Here is a 27,923-nt window from a genome sequence, read left to right as displayed (position 1 = left end):
AATTCTTTGGGGCATCTGATAAAGTGCTTTGGATTTTTTCCTTATTTTTAGAGAAGTATCTGTCATACCTTATAAATATAATCCAGCCCCTTCATGAAAAGGGAGATGAAAAAGGAGTTTAACCCTTAACTGGTGGATGTCTGAAGTTTGGAGGAGCGGGAGTTGGGATTTAATGTCCTACACCAAAGGTCCAGCAAACGATACCCTCTTCTACATCTATCAACCACCGCTTGTCGATCGTCGTCGACCACTACATGTCTACTATCATCGGTTGCCCTACACTCATTATAAGGAAGCCCCGTGCGGAATAACAATGTGCATTGTGGAAACCCGGTTTATGTGTTGAGTAACGAATCACCCTACATAGCAATGCAATGACACATTACTAAGAAGATGTAACAACACACCCCAAAGACTGTGTAGCAATACACACTTATTACGATGTAATGATACCTCTTGAAGATGGTGCAACAATTTATCTTGCAATAACTGCTTACAATAATCATATTTTGGATATAATGACTCTTTTCAGACTCCAGCAGCTCTCTCCTTGCAACCCATCGCTATAACTTACTTGGTCCATGATTCATGAAACTCTCAGCTTTGACATATGTGACCTATAGATCTTATCATAACTCACAACTCCCAACCCTTGCCCCTGTAGTCTACAAACATTATCGCACTTCATGTATCTCCCAACTCCGGCCTCCGCGACCAATGAATTTTATGATAACTCATACAGCTCCCAACTCAAGCCTTTGTGGTTTATGGATGTCATCATAATGTATATAGCTCCCACATATTCATATATTTGGGTTTTCATTCAGACCCATAATTATCTCTTTCTCTCTCTAACCTTACGTTGTGGTGAAGCAAATTAAATTTATAATAAATCTAGAAGTATCATTAGAATGGCATAAGTTAAATTTAATCTAACAGTATTTCAGAAAGTCATATCACTGTTTCTAAATGATCTTTTTATACAATTATACGGAGACAGAAATTATTTGAAAATACACTTTAATATACTTATTGGCGCACATATTTACTATATATTAATAATAAATAAATAAAAATAAATAAATATTTAAATTTAACCTGTTTTTTTCGCAATTTTATAGTCCCGTCCTTCTCAACATTTAAATTATAATAATAATACTAATAATAAAATCTATAAAGTTGCGTACATGGCACTCATATTCACTTAGGTCAAAGTACATGGCACTCATATTCACTTAGGTCAAAGTTAACCTAAGTTATTTTAAAATTTTAAATTAGGTTTGGGAAAATTTGCGGTGATAGAATGATAAGTTAACATCTTAACATTTTACAAAGATCTAAAAGATAAAAGAAAAGAAGTTGGAAGAGACACCAGGATTTTTAAAGTGGAAAAACTTTAGAAGAAAAAAATCCCAAAGGCCTACCCTGATTAGAGTAATTCACTATTTGTTTGCAAGTACAATGGGGGAACATTGTCTCAGATAGAGAGAAACGAGATTACAATCATACACCAAAAATTAAATTTGTCTTTATACAACACAAAAAATATATAAGTATTAGACACAACAATCATATTGTCACTACAATGGTAGCATGCATTGATCGGCGGCAGTAGGCAGTGACGACCGGCGGCGATTTTCAGTTTCTTCAAAAAAAATTATGAAATTCTACTTATTTTCTCCTTCTCTCCCAAGTGAAGAAAGATGATCTATTCATAGCCTTTTGAAGTGGGACATTTAGGCCTTTCTGTGCAACACTTCCCTAACCATCTAATCGAACAGTCAATGTTGATCTCCTTTGATCACAATTAATTTTTTTTAAGAATTTGTGTGCACTCATGAGCTCAGAATTTAGCAATATTGGGTTTGCTGGGTTCATCTCGTCAAAATACTCGATTTGATTATATAACATGTCAAATATAAGATTCATTTGGTCATTCGATTGTTGATCAAAAACCTCCAATTCTACTTCAACAATTTGATCTAGGTTTGATTGGACCTGGATTGAATCAATTTTGCTATCATTGGGTTCATCTCATCGAGGCAGTCGGTTTGACTATAAACTTGTTGAAATCTGAGCCAATATGATTTTGAATTTGAATTTGTAACATCTTTTATAAAAAAATATATCAAGATTCGTGCTTGATAAACATATGTTGATGACACATAAAGATGTAAGTTGTTAATGAAGAAATGACCTGAACATTTTGCAATTCTAAATTTGATCATTTTGCAGCAACAAAAGCCTCAACTGCCCAAAAAGTATCATAAAACAAATCCTTAAGAGTTAGCTCCTCACCATCTTATTGTATCACATAAATTAAAGAAAGTGACAGATGATGCACCTTTTGCACCATGCAATGAACAGAGGTTAATAAAGTAACAATTTGACAACTTCCAAAAACATTCCAAATTATTCGTGGTGCCAAGAAAGCTACCAATAATCTAAATCAAAATCTTTACAACTCTTTAGAAATGAATGAAGGAAATGAATACAGAAGATTCAATGCCAAACAAACTAGCCAAAAAAAAGAAAAAAAGAAAAAAAAAAATCAGCATTTGTTCATCTAACCGCACCACCTAAACTATTCTAATCATAAATTGTAGGAGGCTGAGAAATTCCAATCAGAACTTGTTGTCTTCATGATTTCTGTACAACTGGGTTGAGCCAGAAAGAATTACAGAGCTTTCTACTTGTAAAATTGGGAATACTACCAAGCGAAAAACTATATTTATTTCATCTAATCTGAATGAAGACCATGCTGTCACTAAAAGTTGTGTTTACCATAGGAGAAGCACCAATTTCAATCAGTCCGAGTTGTATCAGATTGAGATCTTAGTCTTCCAAATATCAGATATGTTAATATAACCATGGAAGCCATCAAGAGTGTAAACTGGAAAAAAGTATATGAAACTAAATTAATAGAAATTAAGTGTCTAAAAAGTCTCTCTGAAGAGAAGAGAATATTATTCCTGAGCTGAGGGAAAGAATTCTGTATGATACCAGAAGAGGTATGGTCAAGAAGCCCCAAATAGGCCACAAACCATATGATAACCTGCAAAATAAAAGAATTCAGCATAGTTTTCAACAAAAGTTTCTTCATGCAGAAGGATATGCTGCAGAACATCAATAAGATCTTCAGAAAAATTAAACGAAGTTTCAGATTTTAACAGAGGTTGTATCTCGCGGGGGAAAAAAAGGTTGATAAAGGTTACAATGGACTCACAAACAAAATGAGACAACTCCCAGCAAAATCAGTAGTGGTGCGATGGAATGTAAGGCCTCATTTTGATCATATGATTTTATTGAAACTTTTGCCAGAATAACATTACGTATAATAAGTCCTGTATCAAGAATAATAACAAGCAGACCAAGGTGAAGAGCCTTCCTGCGAAGCAAAGAATTAAGAGTAAGAAAATATAATAAAAGAGAGAAAGAGATGCAGATATAACTAAAGTAATGAACAATATATATTGAATGTATTAAAGCATCCGTGAAATTGACTTTGTGTGGAGTAAGGAACCCTTCAATTCATATCTGAATTCAAGTTTTGCAACAAATTCTAATGTTTGCTTCACTTGCCTGCTACAGTCATCGATGCTTCGAATGGAGGATAACTACTGGCATACACTTTGGGAGAGAACGAGGATAAAGATAGAGAAATCCTGGCTGAAACTGAAAAAGTGAACAAGAAAAATCTATTTTTTTTCCTATTCTGAAATTATTTGATTTCATTTTGCTTGGGACTGTCATATAAAGATAGTCTCCCCAACTATTATAAGTTATAAATTGCTGCTCTTTCATCAGTCTACATATACAAGATTTGCTGCTTAATTTCGATTCAGTGCTTATAGAGACCGAAGTTTATAACGACTCTTTTCAATCTATTCAGACGCTTGCAATGAAATTTAAAAAAAAAAAAAAAAAAAAAAAAACTAATCACAGCAACATAACAATAAATTAAACAAACAGAGAAATTCAGAATTATCCATAATCATCAGTCTGGCAACATGGCAGCATTGGCCTCAAAGGAAACTACCATAAAGTTCCGAATTATTCAGGAGGAAATCAGAAGAAGAAAGATCCATAGAGGGCTTGCGCACCGTACCTGTTAATCCTTGAATCCGACCACAATACGCGCAGGAAATTCTGATGGCGATCGCCATAGTAGAATATGAACGCGGCAGAAACTAACCAAATGAAATTCTCCAAGACATCAACCCAACTCTGCGGCCGGCGCACCACCAGCAATGGCGAAGATGATGAAATCGTCAGCCTAGAACAAGCGTCGTCTTCAATATCATCCCCGCTCGATGCATAACCCTGATTGCATCTCTGCCGCAAACTGCCCACCGGGGTCCCCCCTGACATTGGTGCAACTCTCTAGAGAAACAAAACCCGAATACCAAACCTTGCAACCTCCAAATCCAAAGTTTTCCTTTACAGACCCCTCAAACGAAAAAAAAAAACAAAAGACGAACCTTTGAGATTGCTAGACATCAAAGAAATGAAGACCCAAGCCGGCAAAAGAAATAAAATCTGATTAGGACGAGACTTCCGACAAGGATCATGTCATAAAAGGACTCGTGGATTGTAGGAGGAAGGCCAATTAACGCCAGAGACTAAGGATCAAATGAGGACAACTAACCCTCCTCGGAACGTCCGGATGAGGACGAATCGGCTTCTAGGGTTTAAATAGCAATATGGTATGGGAAAGGTAGCATAATAATAATAATGATCAAAAGTCGGGGCCTTTATCAAACAAACTGGTTCCTTTTGCAGATGGGACTTTCCCAATGGCCTCGGAGAACGAAGATAGCGGGTGGTGGCGGCGGAATTAACGTGTGAAACCGGTGCTGATAACTAACCGGTGAAACCGGTGCTGATGGCAGCATTGGTGGGACAGGTTTAACATTTTAGCCCGGCCCGTTTAAAGTTTGAGTTGCTAAACCGTTTAAAGTTTGAGTTGCTAAACTTAAATTTATGTTAAATTGAATTAATTCACTAAATTTGTTGTTCTGTGCAACAGAGATGAATTTAGGAGTGACGTTGTAATAAATTTTTAAATTCATGCATCTCACAATTTACGTCGAATTAATAAGAAAAAAAATTGATAATTTTTTTTTTAATGTTCAATTGGATTTATGTTGAACTTATAGCTAAAACTTATTGAAATAATGCTACCAAACACCGCCTTAATGATTTGGGAGAAAATAGAGTTCGTACATCAGGACAACTACGATCATCTGGTAATGGGAAATGTGCAGTGATAGGGTTGGATCATCACCGTTGTTCGGATATGTGATTCATGGTACGAAATATCTTTTTGTGGGGTGGAGCAAATCATCTAAAAGATTAGTTCACAATTATTAAAGAAAAAAAAAAAAAATTGGCCTCTCTGAAGGGGCAGACGGCTGAGTAAACGTCTAGGAGATAATGGCATATCTTATACTCAACATGGACATATTAGTCTTGGACTTCTAACATAGCTTTCACATCCATATCCCCATCATCACAAGTTATTATGACTTGCATTCCCATCTTTATTTTACTCAATAATTATTCTATTAAATTTATTTATTATAATTTTCCATCTATTAATTTTATGATTTATAGATAATTATTTAAACTTCAAGAATTATTTAATTAATTTAATGGCAATTTACTTTTGAGTTATTATGATATTTGAACTTGCATCGCTTTGATTATGTTTTCAACAAATTATTATTATTATTATGCGAGCGCGTTGTGACAAATGTGTCACTCTCAGCAGTATTCAACGGAGAGGTTTGAGGATGCCATTTGCCATGTTATACGCAACCTACTAATGGTACGAATCATATCACACATTTGTTGGACTTGCACGTGTCAATCATTAAGATTGGCTTACCTTTTCCCGGTTATTAATTATTGAAGAGGATTAAGCTTCTTTTTTTTTTCCCCCCTAAAGTCCAGCCACATTTATGGAATCTAACCAAACAAAAAAATTACACAAGTTCTGCGATTTTATGAAATTTTAATTTTAAGATCTAAATTTTATTCAGCTTAAATCTGAATTTCATAAATCTAGCCAAACAATAAATTTAATAGATTATGATTTATGAATTTACTAAATCCTATCAATGCTAAATCCTTTTTACAAGCCAAACAAGTAAATTTTGATATATGAATCAATCGAAGACCTGTCAGATGATCGGGTGGCCCTTAACGATCCAATGGATCCCGAGCCTTATTATATAAAAATAACATTGTGAAATACTAAAAAAAACCCCTGAAAGTTTAACAATCAGCTAGTTGTTATGTATTTTTATAATATTATGACCTAAACATATAAATAGGAGTTCATATTTATGAATAAAAGATACCCTTTTGCTTCTCTCTCTCTCCCTCTCTCTTAATTACCTCACAATAGAAGTTACATTCCTTGGCCGTGTTTCCCGAACAATCTCAAATTCAACAAAAATTATTCGGCAACATATTCACATACCCTACATATTTAATTTTTTATTTTCACTTATGCTTTGAATCTCTCTTATTTTTTAAAAGAAAACTTTATGCATTGATTAATAATAATGATATGTGACATTTACATTCCCCTTATGGCAATCCTATCAAGAGGTTATAGACAACAAATAAACATAAAAATACATATAATAATAAACATTATTCTTCAAAAAAAAAATAAATAAATAAAAACTAAATGTTGAATCATTTTAGGACATGGTAACTTGTAAGTTCAAACAAAACGGGAGTATCTTGTGAGATGAGATGATGTGAAAAGAAATAGATAGAACTCAAGCTCATGTACTCTTTTCTTAAAGGAGTAAAAATCATCATAAGAATTTAGAAATACAAAAATATCAATAACAAAACATAAACTTCCATGCAGTAAAAGCCCACATACCAATCTCCCAATAATCTCATTTCATATCATACAATCTTAATGCAAAGCATAATAACAAATAATCTGGGACTATGTTTCACAAGCTGGAAGCAGAACTGAATTGATCTCCAGGAAGAGATTCAGCGTGAGCCCACGATGATATCAGATGGTGAGCAATGGCGAATGGTCCTGGAATGAACATGGGAGAATGTTTCTCACTCTCTACTTTGAAGTCTGAAGCTAAACTCTGGCCTTGATCAACTCCTTTACAAATCTGGTTCACCTTCATGGCCGCCGTTCTCTGAGCTTTCCCGTAATCCGTGACCGTCAATGCCCTCTTCACACCTTCCTTGCTGTGCCATTGAGCATCTGCAAATAAACCGACGATGTTGAGTGAGGACACAAACTCGCTTTTGTTTTTGTTTTGATAATCATTTTTGCATTAAATTAGTTTTGTTAAAGTTCTAAATATCAAAGCTTTTAGGTAGAAGATCAGAGTATGATGAATAGGAACAAGAAATAAGAGGTAATGCTTTACATTCAAATGAAATGACTATCAAGATTTTAAAAAGTGATAGGAGAGTGTCTGTCAATAATTTCTTTAATAAAATTTTAACAATTAAATGGCATGATAAAAGCCTCGAACCCGGAACACCAGGGAACTTGCCAATCAAAGTGCCAACGAGTTCACACAAAAGAAATTTGATAAGAGAAGCAGAATTTTGATACTAGTGTGGAAGAACAAATTTTGGTGCTCACAAAGGAATCAAATTAAGAGTAAAATAAGTTAAACTTAAGGCCATAAATTTTGAAGGTATTGAAGGGCAAATTTGTGTTAAATAGTGTTTTCAGGTTGAAAGATACATACAATAAACCAATGTAAGCATGCTACAATTAGATTTTGAGGGACCAGTGACATTATTATAAGTTTAGATCAAAGATAAATATCAACTCTGTACCAATTTTCTATAGGTCTTATAATAGATATAAAAAATGAGGCACACAAGTATCATAACTAATTATAATTTTGATAGGTGAGATGTCCTTTGTGTAGAAGCGTATATTACTGCAGTAGTGAGAAAACCATTCCTTACATTAGTGGAATAGAGAAGAAGCCAAAGGCTAAATATGAATTATTGTATATATTGTTACAGACGTTATGACAGGAATATATAGACTCTATCGATGGTTATGGAGGGAATGAAGTGGTCCCTAAGAAACAAAGGAATACCTGAATAGTTTCCTAAGGAGAAGAGAGGAGCTGCATAATACCTTGAGCCAGATATCATATATTCTTCATTAGAATTAAAGGTTACACCTTATGCCACTATATATACCAAGCAGGATAAATTTCTAGAGATTAGTCTACGCATAATGGAATTGGTACAATATGGGCCTATAACCCTTGGGGGCCACACAAGTGTAATAATTCCTTAAATTAGTGGTGTAGTGCTGCTAATACTCCCTGCAAGCTGATGGTTCTAGTTAGAACTGTTTAGCTTGGTTTGAAGTTCAAGAAATTTGTGCTTTGGAAGAGCTTTTATAAGAATGTCAGCATGTTCATCTTGAGTTTGAATGTACTCAATTTGCACTTATTTGGAGCTAATGTGGTCACGTATGTATTGATGATCGATCTCTATGTGTCTCGTCCTTGTATGGAAATAGGATTGTTGGCTATTGAGATGGCCGATATGGAGAGGTCGGATGCTGGAGTTGGATGCTAAATTGCGGAAGGAGACGGCATAGTGATATGATATCTGTAGTAGTTGTAGCAAATGCCTTGTACTCAACTTCGGTCAACGATCTTGCCACTGTGGATTGTTCCTTCACAGTCCAAGCAACTAGTGTCTCCAAGAAAAGAGCACACCCCAGTGGTTGATTTCCTATCAAGTTGATCCACAACCCAATCCGCATCGGCATAGGAGCGAAGAGCAAGATCCCCTGGGCTCAATTTCATGCCATAATGACTTGTGTCTTTCAGATATCGAAGTAGATAGGTTAGGAGTTTGTAGCGGGTTATGATTGGAGAGTGCATATGTTGGCATAAGAGGTTTATGCCATAGGCTATGTCGAGCCAGGTGACGGTGAGGTATTGAAGGGACCTGATCAATTGACAATAAAATGTAGGGTTGTGGAAAGGCGTGCTATCTATGGAGGAGGTCGATTGGCGTAATGGGTTCGGGGTGTTGAGAGGTGTGCACTCTTGCATGCTTGCGGTCTGAAGAAGTTGGAGAACATACCTTTCCTGGTTGAGGTGATAGAAGGCAACATATTTTTGAACTTGAATGCCGTATCGGTCCAAATTGTTTCATTTGGAATGTGTTTGCCGGGCAATTGTCTTAGAATTGTTGTCGATAATTAGAATATCGTCAACGTAGACAAGCGCAAATATTTGCATGTTGTTTTGATGATATATGAGAAGGGATGGATCCGCTTTGCTGAAATGAAAACTATTAGCTAAGAAAAAACAATAAAAGGTGATAAACTACTATCCTGGGGCCTGTTTAAGTCCATACATGGATTTCTTGAGTAAGCATACATAATTTGGTAATTACAGATCTTGAAACGCCGATGATTGTTTCATGTACACGTTTTCATTTAAATTGCCATGAAGGAACGCATTGGAGATGTCAAGTTGTAATATGTTCCAGCCATGAGAAAGAGCCAATGTAATGAGAATGTGAATAGTGAAGAGTTGGGCAACCAGGCTAAATGCTTCATTAAAGTTAAAGCCAAACTCTTGTTTGTGTCATAGAGCAACAAGACGTGCCTTGTAAATTGTGTTGTCACCACTTGAGTTTATTTTAGTGATATATGTCCACCGTGAGCCAAGAATGGATTGATTTTCTGGGAGCGGAACGAAGGTCCATGTCCCTTGTCTCAAAAGAGCTGTGAACTCTTGGGTCATAGCTTTCCTTCAATGTGGTACTTTAGAAACTTAGGTAAAGCGGGTGGGGTCAGGTGGATGCTGAGTTTGGTGCACTAGATTGAGTTTTTGAATGGGTTTGAGGTGACCTGTTTTAAATCTAGTGGTCATAGGATGTAGTGGTGGAGAAACATTTGTGGTCTGTGGTAGGGAGGAGTAATTAGGAGGAGTTGTTGTTGCTTCGGTTGGTATGGGAGGGATTGTTGTGGGACAAATTGAAGGGGAAGGAGATGAGAGAGTTGATGAATAATGCTTAGATGAGGTGGCCATTAAAGAAGTTGTTGGGAATGTGGGATGGATTAGGTGGCTGATTTGTATGTGGAGGAGTAGAGTGTTGACTAAGGGTCCGTTTGGAGCAGCTTATAGGTGCGAGCGGCGTTTTCCAAACGATGCCGTACCGTCTAGTTCGCGCATTTCGTCAGCTTATCTGAAACTGCGTTTGAGTTTTTACACTAAACGCGGGTCGACCCCTGCGGCCGGCCCGCGGACCGCGTTTTAGGATAAGTGGCTTATTCTGAAACGCACAAACTGCCCCAAACAGACCCTAAATGAGAAGTGTTTCATCAATGACCATGTCCTGAGATAATGATTTGTTTGGTGTTAGGATTGTAACATTTGTAGCCCTTATGTTGGAGAAAGTAACCAAGAAATATGCATTGAACTAATCTTAGTTCAAGTTTGTGTCGAGTTTGAAGTTTGCGCCATGGATAACATGCACACCCAAAAACTCAGAGATGGTATAAATTGGTGGAGAATTGTGAAGATGTTCATAAGGGGAGATGTAGTGAGTAGTTCTAGTGAGCATTTGATTGATAAAATGGATCGCAATAAGAAGTGCGTCAGTCCAAAATTGATATGGTGTATGTGCTTGATGAAGGAGATCACGAGTAGTCTCTATAAAGTGTCAGTTTTTTTTTTCCACCACTCCATATTGTCTAGGCGTATATGGACATGAGTATTGGTGGGGAAGTCCATTTTGAGTAAGAAATTGATAAGGTTGTGATTAGTATACTCTCCACTACCATAGAGTGAAGAATGTTTATGTTCATATTAAACTGATTTTGTAGTAAACAGATGAAATTTTGGGCGATTTGTGTTGTTTGAGATTTTCAATGCACGGGAAACACCCAACAAAAACAAGAAAAATCATCAACAAAAGTAATGTAATATATATAGTCATGACAAGAGGAAATAGGAGAGGGACTTCACACATCACTATTAATGAGTTCTAGTAATTTTGCAATTTTATCTTATACATGATACAAATGACTGTTTGCCTTTTATTAAGTTGGTCAATACTAAAAAAACTTGGAGCTGTGAGTAAATGTAATAGTTGGCAGTTGGAGATGGCGGAGATAATGTCAAGATGAGGATAGCCTAAACTCTGATGCCATAGCTCAGAGTAGTGTGCTTTGGAGATGGATGTAGTAAATGTTTATGGCAGATTTGTGGATGAAGGAATAGTGGAGTCCATTAGAGTTGAATCCCCAGAGAAGTAGCTTGTGGGTTTGCGGATCAGAAATGGAAAACCTGGAGGAGTTAAATGAAATAATGATATCGTTATCTTGAGTGAGCTTGTGAATCGATAGTAAGTCATGCGAGAGTAATGATGTGTGATGTATTTGAGATAGTTTCAGCTTACGACTAGAAGTAGGAAGAATTCCATCACTCTTGTGTTGAATCGGAATGGCTTGGCCATTGCCAACAACGACTTGCTCAGTACAAGAATATGAATATTTATTTGTAGTTGATTGATACCAAAAGTGAAGTGTGCGGTTAAACCAATTCCAAGACCCATTCCTAAGAGGTGGTCGTCAATCCTTACGGAGGAGCGATGGGGGTGTAGTCAATGTTGGTTCGTTGCCAACAAGTTGATGCGGAGTGCCCCAATTTTTTGCAATTTTGACAAATGACGAGTGGTCGAGTTGACTACTGACATCCCTTGGATCCATTTGCATAGATTCTTCGGCCTTTTCCCTTTGTGTGAATAGGAGCTATCCCACGAGAGGCTTGAAGAGCCATTTGGGAATTGATTGAGGTGAGATTCTTACTTGTTTATAAACTTTCTCGCTGCATAGTAAGAAGTAAAGATCTTCAAGGGATATGGGTTGAAGCATTGTTCTAATAGTTTTGAAAGTATTATAGGTTGGGAGTAAGCCACTCAAATAGAATGATATCTTTTTGATCTATTGTTGATAGAGTCGCTTGTATTTGATCCACCAACTTTTTATTGCCTGGAAGTACTGTTGCATTGAGTCGTCCTTCATAGAGATATGTAGTTCATGCTTCAACTGAATTATCTGAGAACTATTTCTGGGTTGTAAGTGGCGCTCGATAGTTCTCCAGATTTCTGAGGTAGATTTCAGATGTAAGGAAGGAGGGAGTACCGTGGGAGATATAATCGAGCAGAGGGATGCTGTCAAGTTCTAATCAATAAGATTATAGAGTTGACATTGAAGGTTCTTGGATCTGAAATCCCCATCGCTTGAGGTGAGAGTTCAGAAATTTTAGGGGCGGTGGGATGTTGATAGTTGGGGCAGTGAGAAGAGAAGATTGGGAATCAGATGCCATAGGTTCATCCATTTCAGAGATTGATGGGGGACTATCTGTTGGATGATATTCACTGGAGAACAAGGGAAGATGGGGGTGCAGCTCTTTGTAGGAAGGAGGCGAGGGAGAGAGGGGGAGAAGCATCACACACTTGCTTCGGCTGTGAGGATGCAAACTGAGGAGAGGAAGCAGCTGGAGCAAAAAAAATTTACAAGAATGTCTTTGATACCATGAGAAACAGAGAAATATCTGGATAGTTTCGTAAGTAGAAGAGAGGAGCTGCATAATACCTTGAGCCAGAAATCATATATTCTTCATTAACATTAAATGTTACCTTATGCCACTATATATATTAAGCAGGAGAAAGTTCTAAAGATTATTCTATGCCTAACAGAGTTGGTACAATATGGGTCTATAACCCTTGGGGACCACATAGGTGTAATAATTCCTTAGATAGTGGTGTAGTGTTGCTAATAGTCCCGATGTCAAAATTGGTTAGCAGAGAATAGTGGAGAGTGAGCCCTGGGATGCCTAGCTGTTGTAGGTTTGTTATCCACCATCAAGCTTGCATTCAGGTAAAGTGATGGTGAGCTTGTGCCAAAGGCTGTTGCATGGAGTCGTTGTATGGCTTTTTGTGAAGATGTCTGCCACTTGGTCTGTTGAGCTGATGTGAGAATTTGATGTCCCTCGATGTGATGTGATCATGAATGAAATCAATTTCGATATGTTTTGTGCGGTCATGGAAGATGGGATTAAGAGCTATGGCGATGGTAGAAGTATTTTGCAGTAAAGTAGAGCATTGTGGGGACGTGAAACTCTTAGAAAGGTATGCTGATCCACATAATATTTGTGGTAGCAGCCGTAAGAGCTCGGTACTTGACATTTGTGGAGGAGCAGGCAACTATTTTTTTGCTTTTGAATTGTCCGGACTATAAGATTAATACTAAATAATGTGCAGAAACCTGTGATTGAGCATCGTTCCTATGAATAGCTGGCCCAATAGGACACACAATAGGTTAGAAGTTGTAGATTGTCATTGGTGATAGGAAGACTGAAGGAAAGAGTCCCAAAGGAGATGCTTGATTGGTTGAAAGTGAGAGGAAGGGGCGATGCACATGCTGGCAGATGTAAGTGAGGGCGAAGACTATGTCTGGTCTAGTTACATGGAGGAACTGAAGGAAACCAACAATTTGTCTGTATTGAGTGGTGTCAGAATACTCTTGGAGTGAAGCTTAGTCGGGATGCAGCTTGTGGGAAAAAGGAGTGTGTAGAAGTTTGCAGAAAGACTTTCCAAGTTGATGTAGGAGTGATGTAATATAAGATGATTGGTTAAGATGATAGTCGTGCGGGGTTTGATTAATGGTGATGCCAAGAAACATTTTAACGAGCCCCAATTCCTCGATTTTAAATTCAGCTGTGAGAGTTTGTACGAGGCAGGCAATAGCGGTTGGATCAATAATTGTGATGAAAATGTCGTCCACGTACACGAGAAAATAAAAGGCGAGCTGGTTGTGATGATAAATAAAGAGAGAGGGGTCAACGGTACTTCGATTTTAACCTTGGCTTTGAGCTGATTGATGAGAATATGATATTATTTCCTTGGTGTTGTTCAAGGCCAGAGAGGGCCTTTTTTAGTAATATTTGGTTTGAATATTGGTATCTAGGAAGCCTTGAGGTTGATGCATGTATATAGTTTATCCAGAGAGCAGTGTAGGAAGGCATTAGAGACATCCAGCTGCTGAATTGTCCATTTTCAGTGAATGGCAGTTGAGATGAGGATTTAAATAGTGGTCAGTTCAGCAACAAATTATAAAGTTTCACTATATTGAGTGCCCTGTTGTTGCTTGAAGCCTTGTGCAACCAATCGTGCCTTGTATTTGGCCATTGTTCCATCATGATGATACTTGGTTCGACATGTCTATTTGCAGCCAATGAAATTTTGGTGAGGTGGTGGCTTGCTGAGAATCTGATTCCCTTGATGCTGAAATGCTTCATCGAAGACATGGTCTTTCGCCGATGTGGGAATTTTACTGTCTGTGTATAGCAAGTAGAGTTGAACGGTGATGAAATGGATTTATGCAAATTTAGGAGTTGTTTTTTGTTGAAGTGGCCCCGTTTGGCAGTGGGTTATCATGGGATGTTTGATTGAGGTGATGGGATGAGGACTTGGGAGGGCTGTGGTGGAGTGAGATGATTGTTTTGTTTGAGAGGTAATTGTATGTGTAGTGGAGGATGTAGAAGGTTGGCTGGGTTGACGTGGGGAAGGAGGATCTGATGTGATGGCGGGTAGATTAATAGAGATAATTAGGCTGGGTGGAGTATATGTATCGGAAATTTCAGTTGGAGTTGGTTGAGTATGGTAAGGAAAGATTGATTCATTAAAAATCACATTTCGTGATATGATGATTTGATGTGTTTAAGAATTGTAGCAGCAATAGCCTTCGTGAGATTGTGAGTAGTCAATGATGATGTGTGGTGAGGAAAAGGGTGCGAGTTTATGTGGAGCTTGCAGCCTTTGTCAGAGCAAAAAGTGGCATCCGAAGGTGAAGAGGTGAGTATAGATGGATGGCGTGCGATAGTGAAGAGGTTTGTGGTCTTGGATGGCAATTTGTTTATTAGGTAGGTACTTGTCATTAGAGCTATTGTCCATAACTTAGGAAGTAGTTGAGCGGTAAAGAGAGTAGTTCTTGTGATTTCGATCAAGTGCCTGTGCTTGTACTCAACCACTCTGTTTTGTTGAGGTGTATAGAGGCTGTTGAATTGGTGAAAGAGTACCATGGAAGGTGAGGTATAGGTGTAATGTTTTAGATGTATATTCGCCTACACCATCATAACGTAGTACTTTGATATTTGTTTTGAACTTGGTTTGTACTAATTTGTGAAAAGATACGAGTTAATTTGTTGTTTTAGATTTTGCAAGATTTGGAAATAACCGAGTGAAACGAGAGTGGTCATCAATAAGAAGAAGGTAATATTTATATCTTTGCATTAAAGTGGTGGGGGTTTGACCCCAAACATCAGAATGAACAAAATCAAAACAACATTTAGACTCATAAACAGAAATAGGAAATGTTATTGATGACTAAGAGGAATTAAATTCATTGCAGAAGAGCTTAAAAGCAGAACTAACTATAGTATTTGTTTCCTAAAGAGAATGGTTGCAATGGCATGGTGAGGGTGACCCGACCTTCGATGCTATAATTCAACGGATGGTGGAGATGGGTGGATGGCATCCAATGACGATATAGGATACAGACTATCCTTGCTAGGTCCTTTGAGGAGGATTTTGTTTGTTCTCTGATCTTTCATGACAAAGCCAGATTGATTAAATGATATGTGACAATTATTGTCTGAAAATAATTAGTTAGTGGAAAGGAGATTATGGGATAGGTATAGAAAATAAAGAAGCTTGGAGAGGTAAAGCTTATGTTGAGGGGTAGGGAGAATGCCTTGAACGGTGTGGGTGATGGCGAGAGTGGATCCGTTTTCGATGGTGACAAAATCCGATTTATGTTCCTGGTATGGTTTAGCATGTCGTAAGCGACCATAGTTGGAGATGAGATGAGTTGTAGCACCATAGTCTAAAAACTAATCATCACAACAGGAATTGGTTGAGGTCATTAAAGTTGTATCTATATTGGTAGAGGGATAGGAACTGAAATTTATTGTGTCAGCATGTGAATGTGACCGGATTTGCTGCAAATTTGACATGTGGGGCGAGTGTAATTGTTCCTGGTCCTTTACCTGTTCTATTCAAAGAGATTGTTGGTCGACTGTTGTTGTTTCCTCTATTTTTGTAAGAGTGTCAATCATGTCTTATGTTCCCGTTGTTTCCTCCACGTTTGGTGTATAAGGCAATTGTTGTAGCATTGGTTTCCTTGGCATTTTCAGCAAATATATTGTTCTCCTCGCTGCATGACAAAGAGTATGTCATCCAGCTTTATGGGTTTTGGCCTTGTGCGAATGACAGTTTTAATAACTGATATACGGTCGGTGGTCCATTGAGGATATGAGGGATGATGTCCCCTGATCGATGCGACCGCCAGCAGTGCCAAAGTTATCGACAAGGGATGAAAAGGTATTGGGACATGGTTTGATATTTCATGGAGATGTGATGTAGCACATTCCGTGGTTGAATGACCCTGGATTGGTTTGTGGATTGCAGCCTCCATTGGAGGGTTTGTTAGATTTCTACATTGGATTCAAGGTTGAGAATGTATGGCAGAATCGTAGGGGATATTGTGGAGTAGATTGTTGTCGATAGGCTTTGATCGATGAGCTGCCAGCTTAAGAACAGCAGGTTTGGGATCCGAGTTATGGTTGTGGGAAGGAGAGCAGATCATTGATCCATATAGGAAGCTTTCAAAGCCATTTGCCTTGAAACATTTGTAAATTTGGGGTTTCCATGTGGATGTGAGCTGGACATTTGCGATGGCTTTGACATTGGACATCAAGAACTTGAGTGATGGAGTAATGGGAGTATTTTCCATTACCGGAATGACAAAATTGGACTCTCGGTTTGTGTAGGAGGAAGTTTTAGACATTGGAAGTAATGAGATAAGAGTTAAGCAGTAGAGGAGGAATGAGGTTTAGGGATTTAAGGAAGAACCTGGTCTTCTAATACCATGTAGAAGCGTATATTACTGCAGTGAGGAAACCATTCCTTACATCAGTAGAATAGAGAAGAAACCAAAGGCTAAATATGAATTTCAGTGTATATTATTACAGACTTGATGACAGGTATATATAGACTCTATAGTTGGTTCTGGGGGGAATGAAGTGGTCCCAATGGCAGAATTGGTTAGCAGAGGATAGTGGAGGGTAAGCCCTGGGGTGTCTAGCAGCTGTAGGTTTGTTAATTTGAATTGAAATATTATAATATTTATCAAAGACAAAATTGTTCAGAAGATGATGATTTGAGAATTATTAGAAGATTGATTAACCACGTGATTTATAATTTTAACGAATGTAATATTTATTATCAAGCATAGTATTTGATTGATTGAAACCTAGGTGTAAAAAAGTATCATGAATCTTTTATATTTAGTTGCCACATAAATGAGAACATAACTAATGAAGTTGAAGTTATATTGTTAAAATAGAAAAATGGCCTAGTAAAGAGTGATGAGAGAATATCATGAAAATATAGATAAGATTAAAAAGAAAGAAAAATATATTAGGCCAGCTATGCTTTAGTGTGGGGCAGAGATGAAATTACTGAAAACATAATTGATTGTTGTGGAAATGAGAATGGTAGGATGAAAATATGTAACATTATAAATCACAATGTAAGAAATGATTTTACTGGAGAAAGTGTGAGAGTAATTTTTTTCAGAATAAGAGTAAGAAAAAAAATTTAGGTAGATTATGCAAAACTAAATTTAAGCAAAAGATTCACCAATAGATGATCTGTTTCGACCCATGTTGAATAGGTGTTCCAAAACCAATACCGATAAACATAATTTTGGTAGCTCGCCTTAGCCCAACACTATAGAGCTTTTACTCCTAACATAAAATCTTAGATTTGAAGCCTAGAGCCTAGCACATTCATTTGTGCGAGAGTGTACAATTAAATTTGCACAAAGTCACAAACATTTATAATTTAATTTACCTTAAAGCTGATGAATTTTCTTCTCATGCCATTCTAAATATCAGTAAAAAACTTTGGCAAGTTCTGTCAATGGAGGTATTATTGCCCTTTTTCACAAGCAAAGTTGCTTTTTATTGCTAAAAAACTCTTAAGAATTAAAAGAAATGAAAACTTTGATATTATTGAGATCGTTCAGATAACTTCAGACCACAACAAAATGTGTAGCTGTGCAGTGAAAAGGCCGAATAGGCCGTATAGTAACCAAAAAATTGAGTTGGGAGTGATACCTTCTAATTCCGCCTTGTCCACACGAATTTCAAGTGATTTTGCATAGGCAAAAAATCCGACCATCAATTGGCATGGCATGCTGCTTGGTCCAACTGAAATATTTGGAATAATTAAAAAAAAAAACTACAAATTATAAACCTACTGAAATATAGACAACATCCTAAAAGCAAGATACAACTTTTCATGCATAGGTTCATAACAACACCAAAGTGCTATAAGTGAAAATATTAAACTTTGGGTGTTAGATATGTAAATGGGTAAGAATTGTGTGGTATGTATATAAATTTCCCAATACAGAAGTAAATAATAGTACCTGGCCATGGCTGTGAGCTATGATAGATTACTTGACCGACTTCAATGCCCGTTTCCTCCAAGGTTTCTCTTCGCACGGCTTCTTCTAAGCTCTCTCCTGGCTAAAAGAAATGCACACTTTTTAACATTATCATGAAGAGAGCTCGAAGCAGCAAGATAAATATTGAAAACGGTAGTTCAATGAAAATTGGGATAACATAGCCTTTAGCAAAGAACATATATCATTGAGCAGCAATTGAAATTTAGAATCAATTCTATCTCTATTTGAACTGAAGGAAGGGACAGATTCAGCTTTATCTGATTGAAATCTATCAGAAAAGTCGATGGCAACACTACAATTTAGAAGACAAAGACTGGATACTTCATTATATTTTCAGGCTACTCATAACCTCTAAAGGGTTCTTGATCTCCTAATAAAGCTTTCATCATCAGCATTTCATTAAAATAATACTATCCATGCTAAGTCTACTTTTAATCAAATACTAAGAGAATATAATCATATACCTAACAACATTTAAATAAAATTAAACATGGGTGATGTGCTGTAGTACCTCTATAAAGCCAGCAAGGCAGCTCCACATGCGAGGAACAAATCTCGATTGACGGCTCAAAAGTGCACGGTCATTTTCCTTATCAATTACTAGCATGATAACAACCTGTTGAGAAAATGCCACATTAGATGAAATTATGCAAAGAAACTTCTACCAATGTTCATGCAAGGAAGCAGCTGGAGTGAACCCAAAGCTTCACTGCAAAACTTTGTATGTTATGCCGTCATTACATATATCATCATGATGAAAAAAAATTGTAGAAACATTACATTAATAAGAAGAGAGCTTAAATCGTACAGGATCGATTCGAGGATATATTTTTTTCTTGCATGATTCATCAGAGCATTGCTTCCGCCTTCCAGCATCTATGGGAGATGTGATGGTTCCACAATAGCCACAGAATCTTGAAGTTCTATGCCAATCCAGTAAAGCTCGGGCCTAACAAAAGCGTATATTAGAAGTTAATTAGCGTCTCATTTCACTGCATGACAAGAAGCCAAATTATGCTAATTTTATTGAAGAGCGTATTCATTACATGGAACTTCTGCTAATGCAAAATCTGAAAAATATTGTTAAATGCAGACTTGTCACATGAAAGATAAGCAAAGCTGTTGCAAGGAATGTAATTTTTTTGGAAAGCCGTTTTGGGCATTATAAACATTTCCATTTTCGAAAATTTTTTACAGTGGTGATACGTCACCAACAAATTTTCATCATCCGACACAAATCTCAAGATGATATTTTAAGCAAGAAACATTTAAATCTTTATAAAAAGTCATCCAAAGCTCCGATTTCAACAAACTTATAATCAAACTGAACTTATGGTCAAACTAACCGGCTCGATGAGACGGTCCTAATGATATGAAAATTATTCCAATCCGAGTCAAATCAAGCTTGGATCAAGTCATTAAACTAACATTTAAAGATTTTTGGACACATTTGGAAGTCAAACAGATGTCGACACTGGTAGGTTTATACTCGAATCGAGCGGCTCGACAAGACGAATCCAACGAGTCCAAAATCACTCAATTCTGACATCGTTAAGGCACTCAAATGTTCATTAAATGCGGCATGATCAGAGGAAATTTTCTGAACCGTCCGATCCAAATGGTTGATATTCCTACATTAATTGCACACAGAAAAATATAAATAGACCCCCACCCATCACATGAGAGAGAGCTGAAGTCTAGAGAGAGAGAGTCTGTGACCTTGAGGAGAAGCTGCAGTTCAGCACCACCGCCGACCTCCGCGTCAACGTCGTCGACTGCCGCCGACCTCCGACAACCACCGCCAACCGTCGTCGAGCTCTGACAACCATCATTGACTACCACTAACCACCATCGATTACCATTGGCCATTTACCGTCAGTCGACGTTGTAATCTAAAAAATAGTTACAATTTCTCGTTTGTGGGACAAGGGATTCCTGTAATCAACAATCAATAGTGAATTTCCACAACTGGGTCAGGCCCCGTGGTTTTTCCCTTATGGGTTTTTCACCTAAAAACTTCTGGAGTCATCACCGTTTGTTTCTCTTTCATCTATGTGTGTGTTGAACTTTCGTACAAAACTAAGACGATAGTTCGTTACTCTACCACCACAAATTTTCTAGTATGCATCAAGTAGCTTTCTTACAACTAACAACCTTTGTTAGATATGATTCTTAAAAGCAACTTTCTACTAATAAGTAGTCAAACAAATGTGTGATAATAGTCTAAAAGACAAAAGCAAAGAGAAAGTTTCCCCAAAGAGGGCATAAGAGCTTACCACTCAACTTCCTTTAGCCGTTCACAACAAGAAACAATATACACAAATCTACTCCTATAGCATGAAACTAAAACGGCTTGGCTGGGTGATAAAGTTTAAGACTTTAACTGTTTATTGTCCTGTTCAGTGGATTATGACAAAAAGGTTACACTGTAAGCTTAGCAGCTGGCAATATTTAAACCATGACATTTGAGAGAGAAAAAAAAATCATATTTTAGACTAAGTTATCCTAAGCATATGGAAACCATCAGAGTGGTGGAATCCAAATTTGAAATGGCAAAAGAAATTACATAAAATATAAGCCGGGAAAAGATTTTATGATTTATAGAATTAAAGTAGGATTTAAGTATAAAGCTCCAATATTATAGACCCTTTTACAAACCTTTTTTAAATCTAAGAGGACCGGAATGCTGCCCAACACCTTTTTTTTTATGCTGCCAAACAATACGCATAAACGTTTATCCTAAAGCTATAATTTTTACAGTTAATGATAAGAAATAATATGATAATCTCATCGTCAGCATAAAAAAACAGCCATATCCCAACTAATTACGAAGAATTTATATGTGAATAACCTATTTAAGGCAAGCTTTAGCTAAAATCTCGCCAAGCATAAAACTAGAGATTTAAATCCTACTTTTTTGGATAAATCTCATTTGAGTTCTTTTTTGAATAACCTATTTAAATCTCTGTGAAGTTTAGCCCCCTCATGAATTTTTAAAACCCGAAAGCAACTAGTCTAACAAATTATCATCCTATTAGCGAACCATTTCACGGATTTTTCATCCCAAGATTTGCTAAATCCCAATAGAGAGAGAGAGAGAGGCTTACATGTCCAGCAATCGATAATTCACCCATGGCACCCGCATCAGCCCAATCGGCGGCAACCATTAGAGTTCTCAACTCGACGAAGTGAAGCCCATCGCTTCCGCTACCCAACCGACCAGTAGCGGCGTCAGTGACATCAACCGCCCAATACGCCTCACCTTCCTCTTTCCCCGAACCCAGGTAGACAAAGGAATCCAAAGATACCTCCTTAACCTGCGACGGAGAGATCCAACCCAAACGCCAAATCGGCGTTGAATCTGCGACCGGATCCAACGACCGCACCAGCGGCCGGCCCTTCCTCAAAACCAGGATCTTCACTTCCGGCGTCGAATACTCCGCCGGCCCTTCCAAAAGAAGCGACTTTAACTTGTCGAGTGCGGAATTAGGTGATTGGACGAGCTTGGCCAAGCTTAGAGGGTTTCCGGCGAAAGCGTGGGCCGGGAGACGAATCGCCATGGCCGGAGGATTTATCCAATCTCGCTTTTTGACCCGGTTGCTTCAATAGTTTTCGTTAAGGTCTTAAGGACAACTGCTTTTTCTTCGCTTTGATGTATCATTTTATTGACTCCCTTCGTTGCGCCTTATTTTTTCTTACCGCATTTAAGACCGTCGCCGGAGAAGTGTTAGGCAGTGGCTCTTCCTTTTCGTTTCAGTGTAAGTTATTTGTATTCATAAAATTAAGTAAGCTTTGAACTCATTTATAAATTACAGGTAGTTAATAAAGAGATTATAGGGAGTTATAGAGGAGTATAACCCTGATATAATCCCTTATACCCCATGAATAACTCCTAGACCTATGCAGCACTACGTCTTATGTACTCAAATATTTTCCGTGGCGATGGCGGTATGCATTTTACATAAAAAATTTTATTTTTTATAGGTGTCAAAATTTGTTCAATATGGGTCTAATCAAGCTTGAAACATAATTAGAGCTTTGAATTATTAAATTATGAAATAAACTCCAAATTTATCATATTTTTAGTCAAATCGATCATTTGGATGAGAGGAATCCAACCAAACTAATATCACAATTTGATGAGGGCATCAAAGCATCCAAATCCTTAAAAAATAACTTTTTATTAAGATGAATCATCACGAACTATCTCATGAGATGGTTATGAAAGTTACTAGAAAAATACCAATATAAAAAATCTCAAAAGGCTACAATTAAACCCTCTTTCTTCAATTATAAGGGGAGGAAGATAAAATAAGAAGTTAAACTCCAAATCCTATTTTAAAGAGAATACCTAACCAGTAACCACTGACCACCGCAACCACTAACCACTATCGACAATTACCCTTCGACCACTATTGACCACTCTCTATTGTCATTGCATGTTGCCACCGACTTTGTTGTTGGCGACCACATCTTGCAACTATTGTATTAAAAATATGGATATTGTGTCCAACATTTATATTTTCTTTGAGTTGTAAAAAACATAGGTAATTTTTAATGTAAGATTGTAACCCGATTTCTTCATATCATGTTGTTTTTTTTTATTTCACCCCACTATCTTTAAATTTTACTTTTACCACTGGTTTGATTAAACATTTAACACAAGGAAAACAATAACACATATGTTTTTGTATCTCACTTTAGTAGTAGACTCAACTTAAATAGGAAAGTATGTTACATTTATTTGTTTATTTATGTTTCTTAGATTTACATTAATATATGGTTGTTGGTCGCTTTTGTAGTGGTGCTGCCATCGGTCTTCATTTATGTTGATTGGATTTGATGTCGATGTCATTGTCGTCGAGTCGCCAGCTTGTCTTTTGTTATTAGTTCTCTTCTCTAAATAATTCTTCATCTCAAATCAAGTGGATGAATTAAGAGATGAGAAATAGGAGGATTATGACACGCAATAACAGGAACAAACAAAATAAGTATGTAGGAAGCCTTCATATAGGTAAATATTCGCAATTATAGCTTTAAAGCATATGTTTCGAATGCTTTAAAGGCACAAATGCGAATGAGACCCTACAAAAGCTGATAACTAGAAAGTGTGATTTGATATACCAATTTTAGAGTTCTCGTCTTCCTTATAAGGGCAAGCTTTTATAGGTAATTACATCTTAAATGGTCAGTACTATTTAAAAAAACCTGTGATTAAGGTTATGATTTGTTAACGGAAAAATCAAAAGTAGTTATCAAAACGTCAAAGTTATATCCTAAAGGTAGTAAATTCCTAAGGATTCTAAACTACCTTAAAGTTTCATTATGTCGTTCATACTTTAGTTAAGGTTCGCCCTTTCTCTTCAAGTTTTGACTGCTCGTTTCTGCAAAATAGAGGTAGCACGCAACAATAACATGTGAAGTAAATATAAGGTAACATTTGTCTTTTGTCTTCACCAGCCCAACAAAACAAAGGTAGCATGTAATATTTTATTTTTATTTGTTAATTTTGTTTATTTAAATTTTTAGATAACCCGATCAAGATGTCTATGACTTGGTTGACGCGAGGTACCCTAGTTTACTTAGCCTGAGAGGTTTTCAACCTAATCTAACCAGAAAACTCTTTTTAGTAACCGCAGCTTACGTCGTTAAAGAGATTTTCACAAACTTGGATAGTTGGGTTAAAGTTGCGTTCGATGACCTTTGTTCGTTAAAGTTTCATTTAGTTTTAATGTCTTTTTCAAAATTTAAAGGTTAAAAATTTTAGATTGTTCGAGACTTAGTAGCAAATTAAAAAAAATATATTTGTGACATTTATTTTATTTGGGATGACCCGATCAAGATCTCATAGTTCTGTCGTCCCGGGATCACTAGGGTTTGCGGTTTAATTAGTCACAAGTAACTGAAAGGTAGTTTATTAGCAGTCATTGGTTGACTCCTCCAGAATACCTTCTCAAATTTGGTTTCATTTTTATGTTTAGGTTTAAATTTTAACATTTGTTTATGGTGAATTTTATGTCATTTCATTTAAGTTTTTTTGATACTTCAACTCAATTTGTCCCCGACTGAGGCCAAGTGCGCTTTCATTTTCGAATAAATTTTTTTCTTGGAATTCAATCACTTATATTTAGATTAGGGTAAATCAATCTGATATGAAACTCTATATAATCTAAGTTAACCCAAGGCATGTTGGTTTTTCCTCATATTATCTTCAAACTTGCTTAGGTTGACTCAAGTTTAATGTGATTGACCCAGATTGACCTAGTTTGATCGGAATCAAAATAATTCTACTTAGCTTAAATTGACTTATATTAATTCAAGTTAAAACAAGTCAGATTAACTTAGAAGAAGCGAACCAGGTTAAACCGGACTAACCCAAGTTAAATATTCAAGGTTAAATCAAGTTAAATTAGACTTTGATAAATTCTAAGATAAACTTGATTTATTGAGTCTGGGTTAGGTTATAATTATATCAATACTAAGAGATGTCCAACACCTAGTGGTTAATTTCAGGTTTTCAATTGGTAAAAAACTTAAACCTACTCAACCAAGGGTTGGAAGCTTGAGCTTGCACTAGCGAGGTCCAGGCATACCCTAGTTTAGGGTTATGTTCAGGTGGCTGGAATGAGTCTTCACAAAAGTGAGTTTAACAATGTTCTTATATATATATATATATATATATGTATATATCTATATTAATTTTTAACAAATTTACATGATGGGTGAATCAAGCCAGAATTAGCTCTAATATAATTGATTAGTTTATAAAATTTAACTCATGAATATTTATGGAGTTGAGCAAATTGCCTAGACAACTTTAGCCATTACTTTTATTTTGGGTAAGATAAACATTTCCGTCATTTAAAATTATTCATTTCATTTTTAAACATTGTACCTACGTCTTCAACATCTCTTAGGTTGCACTTGGGACAACTACAACTGTTTCAATAAGTTATTGCAAAGTTGTTTTTAGGATAAGCTATTGTTGGAAAGCATGATAATGAATCACTGTGATTGTTTTGATGATTTGTTCTACTGTAACTGTTTATGACAAAAACAACTATAATGCTCATATGTGCCATTGTTAAATATAAATAAGCAATTTTAAAAACAATTTAAACATGACAATATAGATAAATTTTAGCAGTAAAAAAAATGTTAAAGTTCACTATTATATTTCATCATGAGTAATGCGTTACATAACACAAAAGGAGAAGAGTCTAATAAGCCCCCATACTCATCAATTCACAATTCAACATAAAAAAAAAAAGATATAAAAAAAGCAAAAAAAAAAAAAAAAAAAAAAAAAACTTAAAGAAACTCACATAGATGCCACAACCGAACACACCCAAACACACATAGAAGGAAGATAGCCCCATAAGCCCCCATCTTTCGAAAAATCACAGTCCGAAGTCGTAAATGAATTCACAGGAAAAGGTTGTCATGAAATGTTAAAAGAAAGTGGTCACAATATTGAATAAAAGCAAGTCGACTCCATATTAGATGAAAATACGAGGCGGTTGAAACACACCACAATGGTGCCACTACATGCCGAGTTAAGGTCCCGTTTAAGAACAAGGCCATGCATCGTTGCGTTGAAGAGAACATCAACAGAATCCTCCGTTCCTGTTTGGTTCATCTCTTCTTTGTGAGTTGTGTCAGCATCACATGTATTTGTTCATCATTTTAGAATGTGAGATCTTCACAACTTCGACTCTGTTGCCCAACTTTCCACTGTTCCAAAATGGAGCTTATCGGGACGTTGCTTTTAAATGGATTTCCTCTAACGTAAAGTTATTTCAAACTAACCCCAAGTGTTTAGTTACATCGGATTTCTTGCAATCTTATACGACCAGGGTTGTAAAAAAAACTCATCGTTCGTGAACAACTCATATTTGATTTGTTTGTTAAGAAAATGAACCGAATATGAACATATTTTTTTGAGTTTAATTTATAAACGATTCAAACACGAACAAATTTTTGTTTTATCATATTTGTCTCGAATAATCAAGTAATAAATAAAAGTTAAATTAATGATATCTTTGATATGATTATGCTATAAAAAAACCCTCATCGTTCACGAAAAGCTAGTGTTTAGGTTGTTATGTAAATCGCGTTTGACTTATTCATCAAGAAAACAAGCCGAAAATGAATAAACTTTTTAAGATCAATTTATATATGAGTCGAACATGAAAAAAATTAACAAGCCGACAATCAATAAATCTTTGGCTATCTTAAGCTAGGGTTGTAAACCAGTCTAGCATGAGCGAGCTTGGGCTTGGCTCGTGCACGCGTTCGAAATTCTTTTGTGTTTGAAATCAGTTCACAAACAGTGTGTACATGTTCAAATTGATTTAACTCATTAAAATTAATTGGAAAAATAAATATTGGATGTTGGATTCAAACCTACACCAACTATATGCAATTGAAGAAACAGAACTACACGACCACACTAGCTATTATGTTTTAAAATCAAATATAAGTATATGTAATATATTATTATATAAGTAATATATATAATGTATTATTAAATAAATATATATAATGTATTATTAAATAAATTATGTATATATAAATTTTTTTTTTATTTCAATTAAAGTGAGCCGAAGACGAGCAAAAAAAGACTTGTTTGTGCTCTGCTTGTTTTTGATTTGAAGTTAAAAATATTATTTATGTTCAGTTCATTTACTCAAAGAAGGAGCCAAATATTAGTTAATTGCAAATAACAATTTTTTTAGTGAGCAAGTTGAGGTGGAAAAAATATTTCATCTAAAATCTGGGGTGAATTTCATTTGGACATTCAATTCAATATTTTTTGGTTAAGGTGGGCTACTTTACGCCTAATTTTTCTGTGTGAACTCCTGACGTAGCTCTACGTGCCGCGGAGGTTATTCTTGAATTATTTTCAGGTTATTTCTAGGTTATTTTCAATAATTCCGAAATAACCCAGAAATAACCCGCGGTCTTTATTTTTTGGTTATTTCTGGGTTATTTCGGGATTATTGAAAATAACTCTGAAATAACCTGAAAATAACTTATGAATAGCTTCCGCGGCACATAGAGCTATGTCATGAGTCCGGACAAAAAATGCGCTCATACTTTACACCATTCATCGCTTTATTTCTCGTGTAGGCTCTCGTGGTGGGAAAATTATTCCATATGTGCTACACATAGAAGCCTGCATGCGGTAGCCAATTAGAAAATGTCATGTGGAATCCAAAATATGTAAATTTCTTAATTTTTAACTCTTGCAACCCGACCCCACTCTCTTTTTTTCGGAAAATGAAAAGACACAAAGATTTCCCCCCACTTTATTTTCGCACTTTAGGGTTTG

At 36.3% G+C, this 27,923-nt stretch overlaps 2 protein-coding genes across 3 annotated transcripts; both read right to left on the bottom strand.

The window, feature by feature from the left end:
• Nucleotides 1-2,295: 2,295 nt before the first annotated feature.
• LOC110033118 lies at nt 2,296-4,893 on the bottom strand. Of its 2 annotated transcripts, none has more exons than XM_020736989.1 (5): nt 4,482-4,893; nt 4,109-4,383; nt 3,227-3,388; nt 3,004-3,055; nt 2,296-2,893 (listed from the first exon to the last, which is right to left on the bottom strand). In XM_020736989.1, the coding sequence occupies exons 2-5, from the start codon at nt 4,369-4,371 to the stop codon at nt 2,804-2,806; spliced, it is 567 nt and encodes a 188-aa protein (XP_020592648.1). In that variant the 5' UTR covers nt 4,372-4,383; nt 4,482-4,893; the 3' UTR covers nt 2,296-2,803. The 2 variants fall into 2 exon arrangements, with proteins under 2 accessions (XP_020592648.1, XP_020592647.1); XM_020736988.1 differs by having other exon boundaries at nt 4,109-4,364.
• A 1,897-nt stretch (nt 4,894-6,790) lies between these two features.
• Nucleotides 6,791-22,352, bottom strand: LOC110033131 (nudix hydrolase 19, chloroplastic). Its single transcript, XM_020737012.1, has 6 exons — nt 21,697-22,352; nt 19,398-19,538; nt 19,101-19,205; nt 18,551-18,650; nt 18,237-18,329; nt 6,791-7,252 (listed from the first exon to the last, which is right to left on the bottom strand). The coding sequence occupies exons 1-6, from the start codon at nt 22,147-22,149 to the stop codon at nt 6,981-6,983; spliced, it is 1,164 nt and encodes a 387-aa protein (XP_020592671.1). The 5' UTR covers nt 22,150-22,352; the 3' UTR covers nt 6,791-6,980.
• Between the last annotated feature and the right edge of the window lie 5,571 nt (nt 22,353-27,923).

The sequence above is a fragment of the Phalaenopsis equestris genome, unplaced genomic scaffold (genome assembly GCF_001263595.1).
Source record: "Phalaenopsis equestris unplaced genomic scaffold, ASM126359v1 Scaffold001093, whole genome shotgun sequence".
NCBI lineage: Eukaryota > Viridiplantae > Streptophyta > Magnoliopsida > Asparagales > Orchidaceae > Phalaenopsis > Phalaenopsis equestris.
Note: the sequence above shows the minus strand (reverse complement) of the source record. Positions and strands in the feature narration are given on the sequence as shown.

Coding starts and splice junctions, on each gene's coding strand:
- LOC110033118 (XM_020736988.1), bottom strand. Junction 3,056..3,226: donor GGAGTTGTCTCATTTTGTTT/GTGAGTCCATTG, acceptor TTTATTTTGCAG/GTTATCATATGGTTTGTGGC. Junction 2,894..3,003: donor TCTTGACCATACCTCTTCTG/GTATCATACAGA, acceptor ACTTTTTTCCAG/TTTACACTCTTGATGGCTTC.
- LOC110033131 (XM_020737012.1), bottom strand. CDS start 22,149: ATGGCGATTCGTCTCCCGGCCCACGCTTTCGCCGGAAACCCTCTAAGC. Junction 19,206..19,397: donor TATATCCTCGAATCGATCCT/GTACGATTTAAG, acceptor TTTTCTCAACAG/GTTGTTATCATGCTAGTAAT. Junction 7,253..18,236: donor GGACAAGGCGGAATTAGAAG/GTATCACTCCCA, acceptor GTTTATTTGCAG/ATGCTCAATGGCACAGCAAG.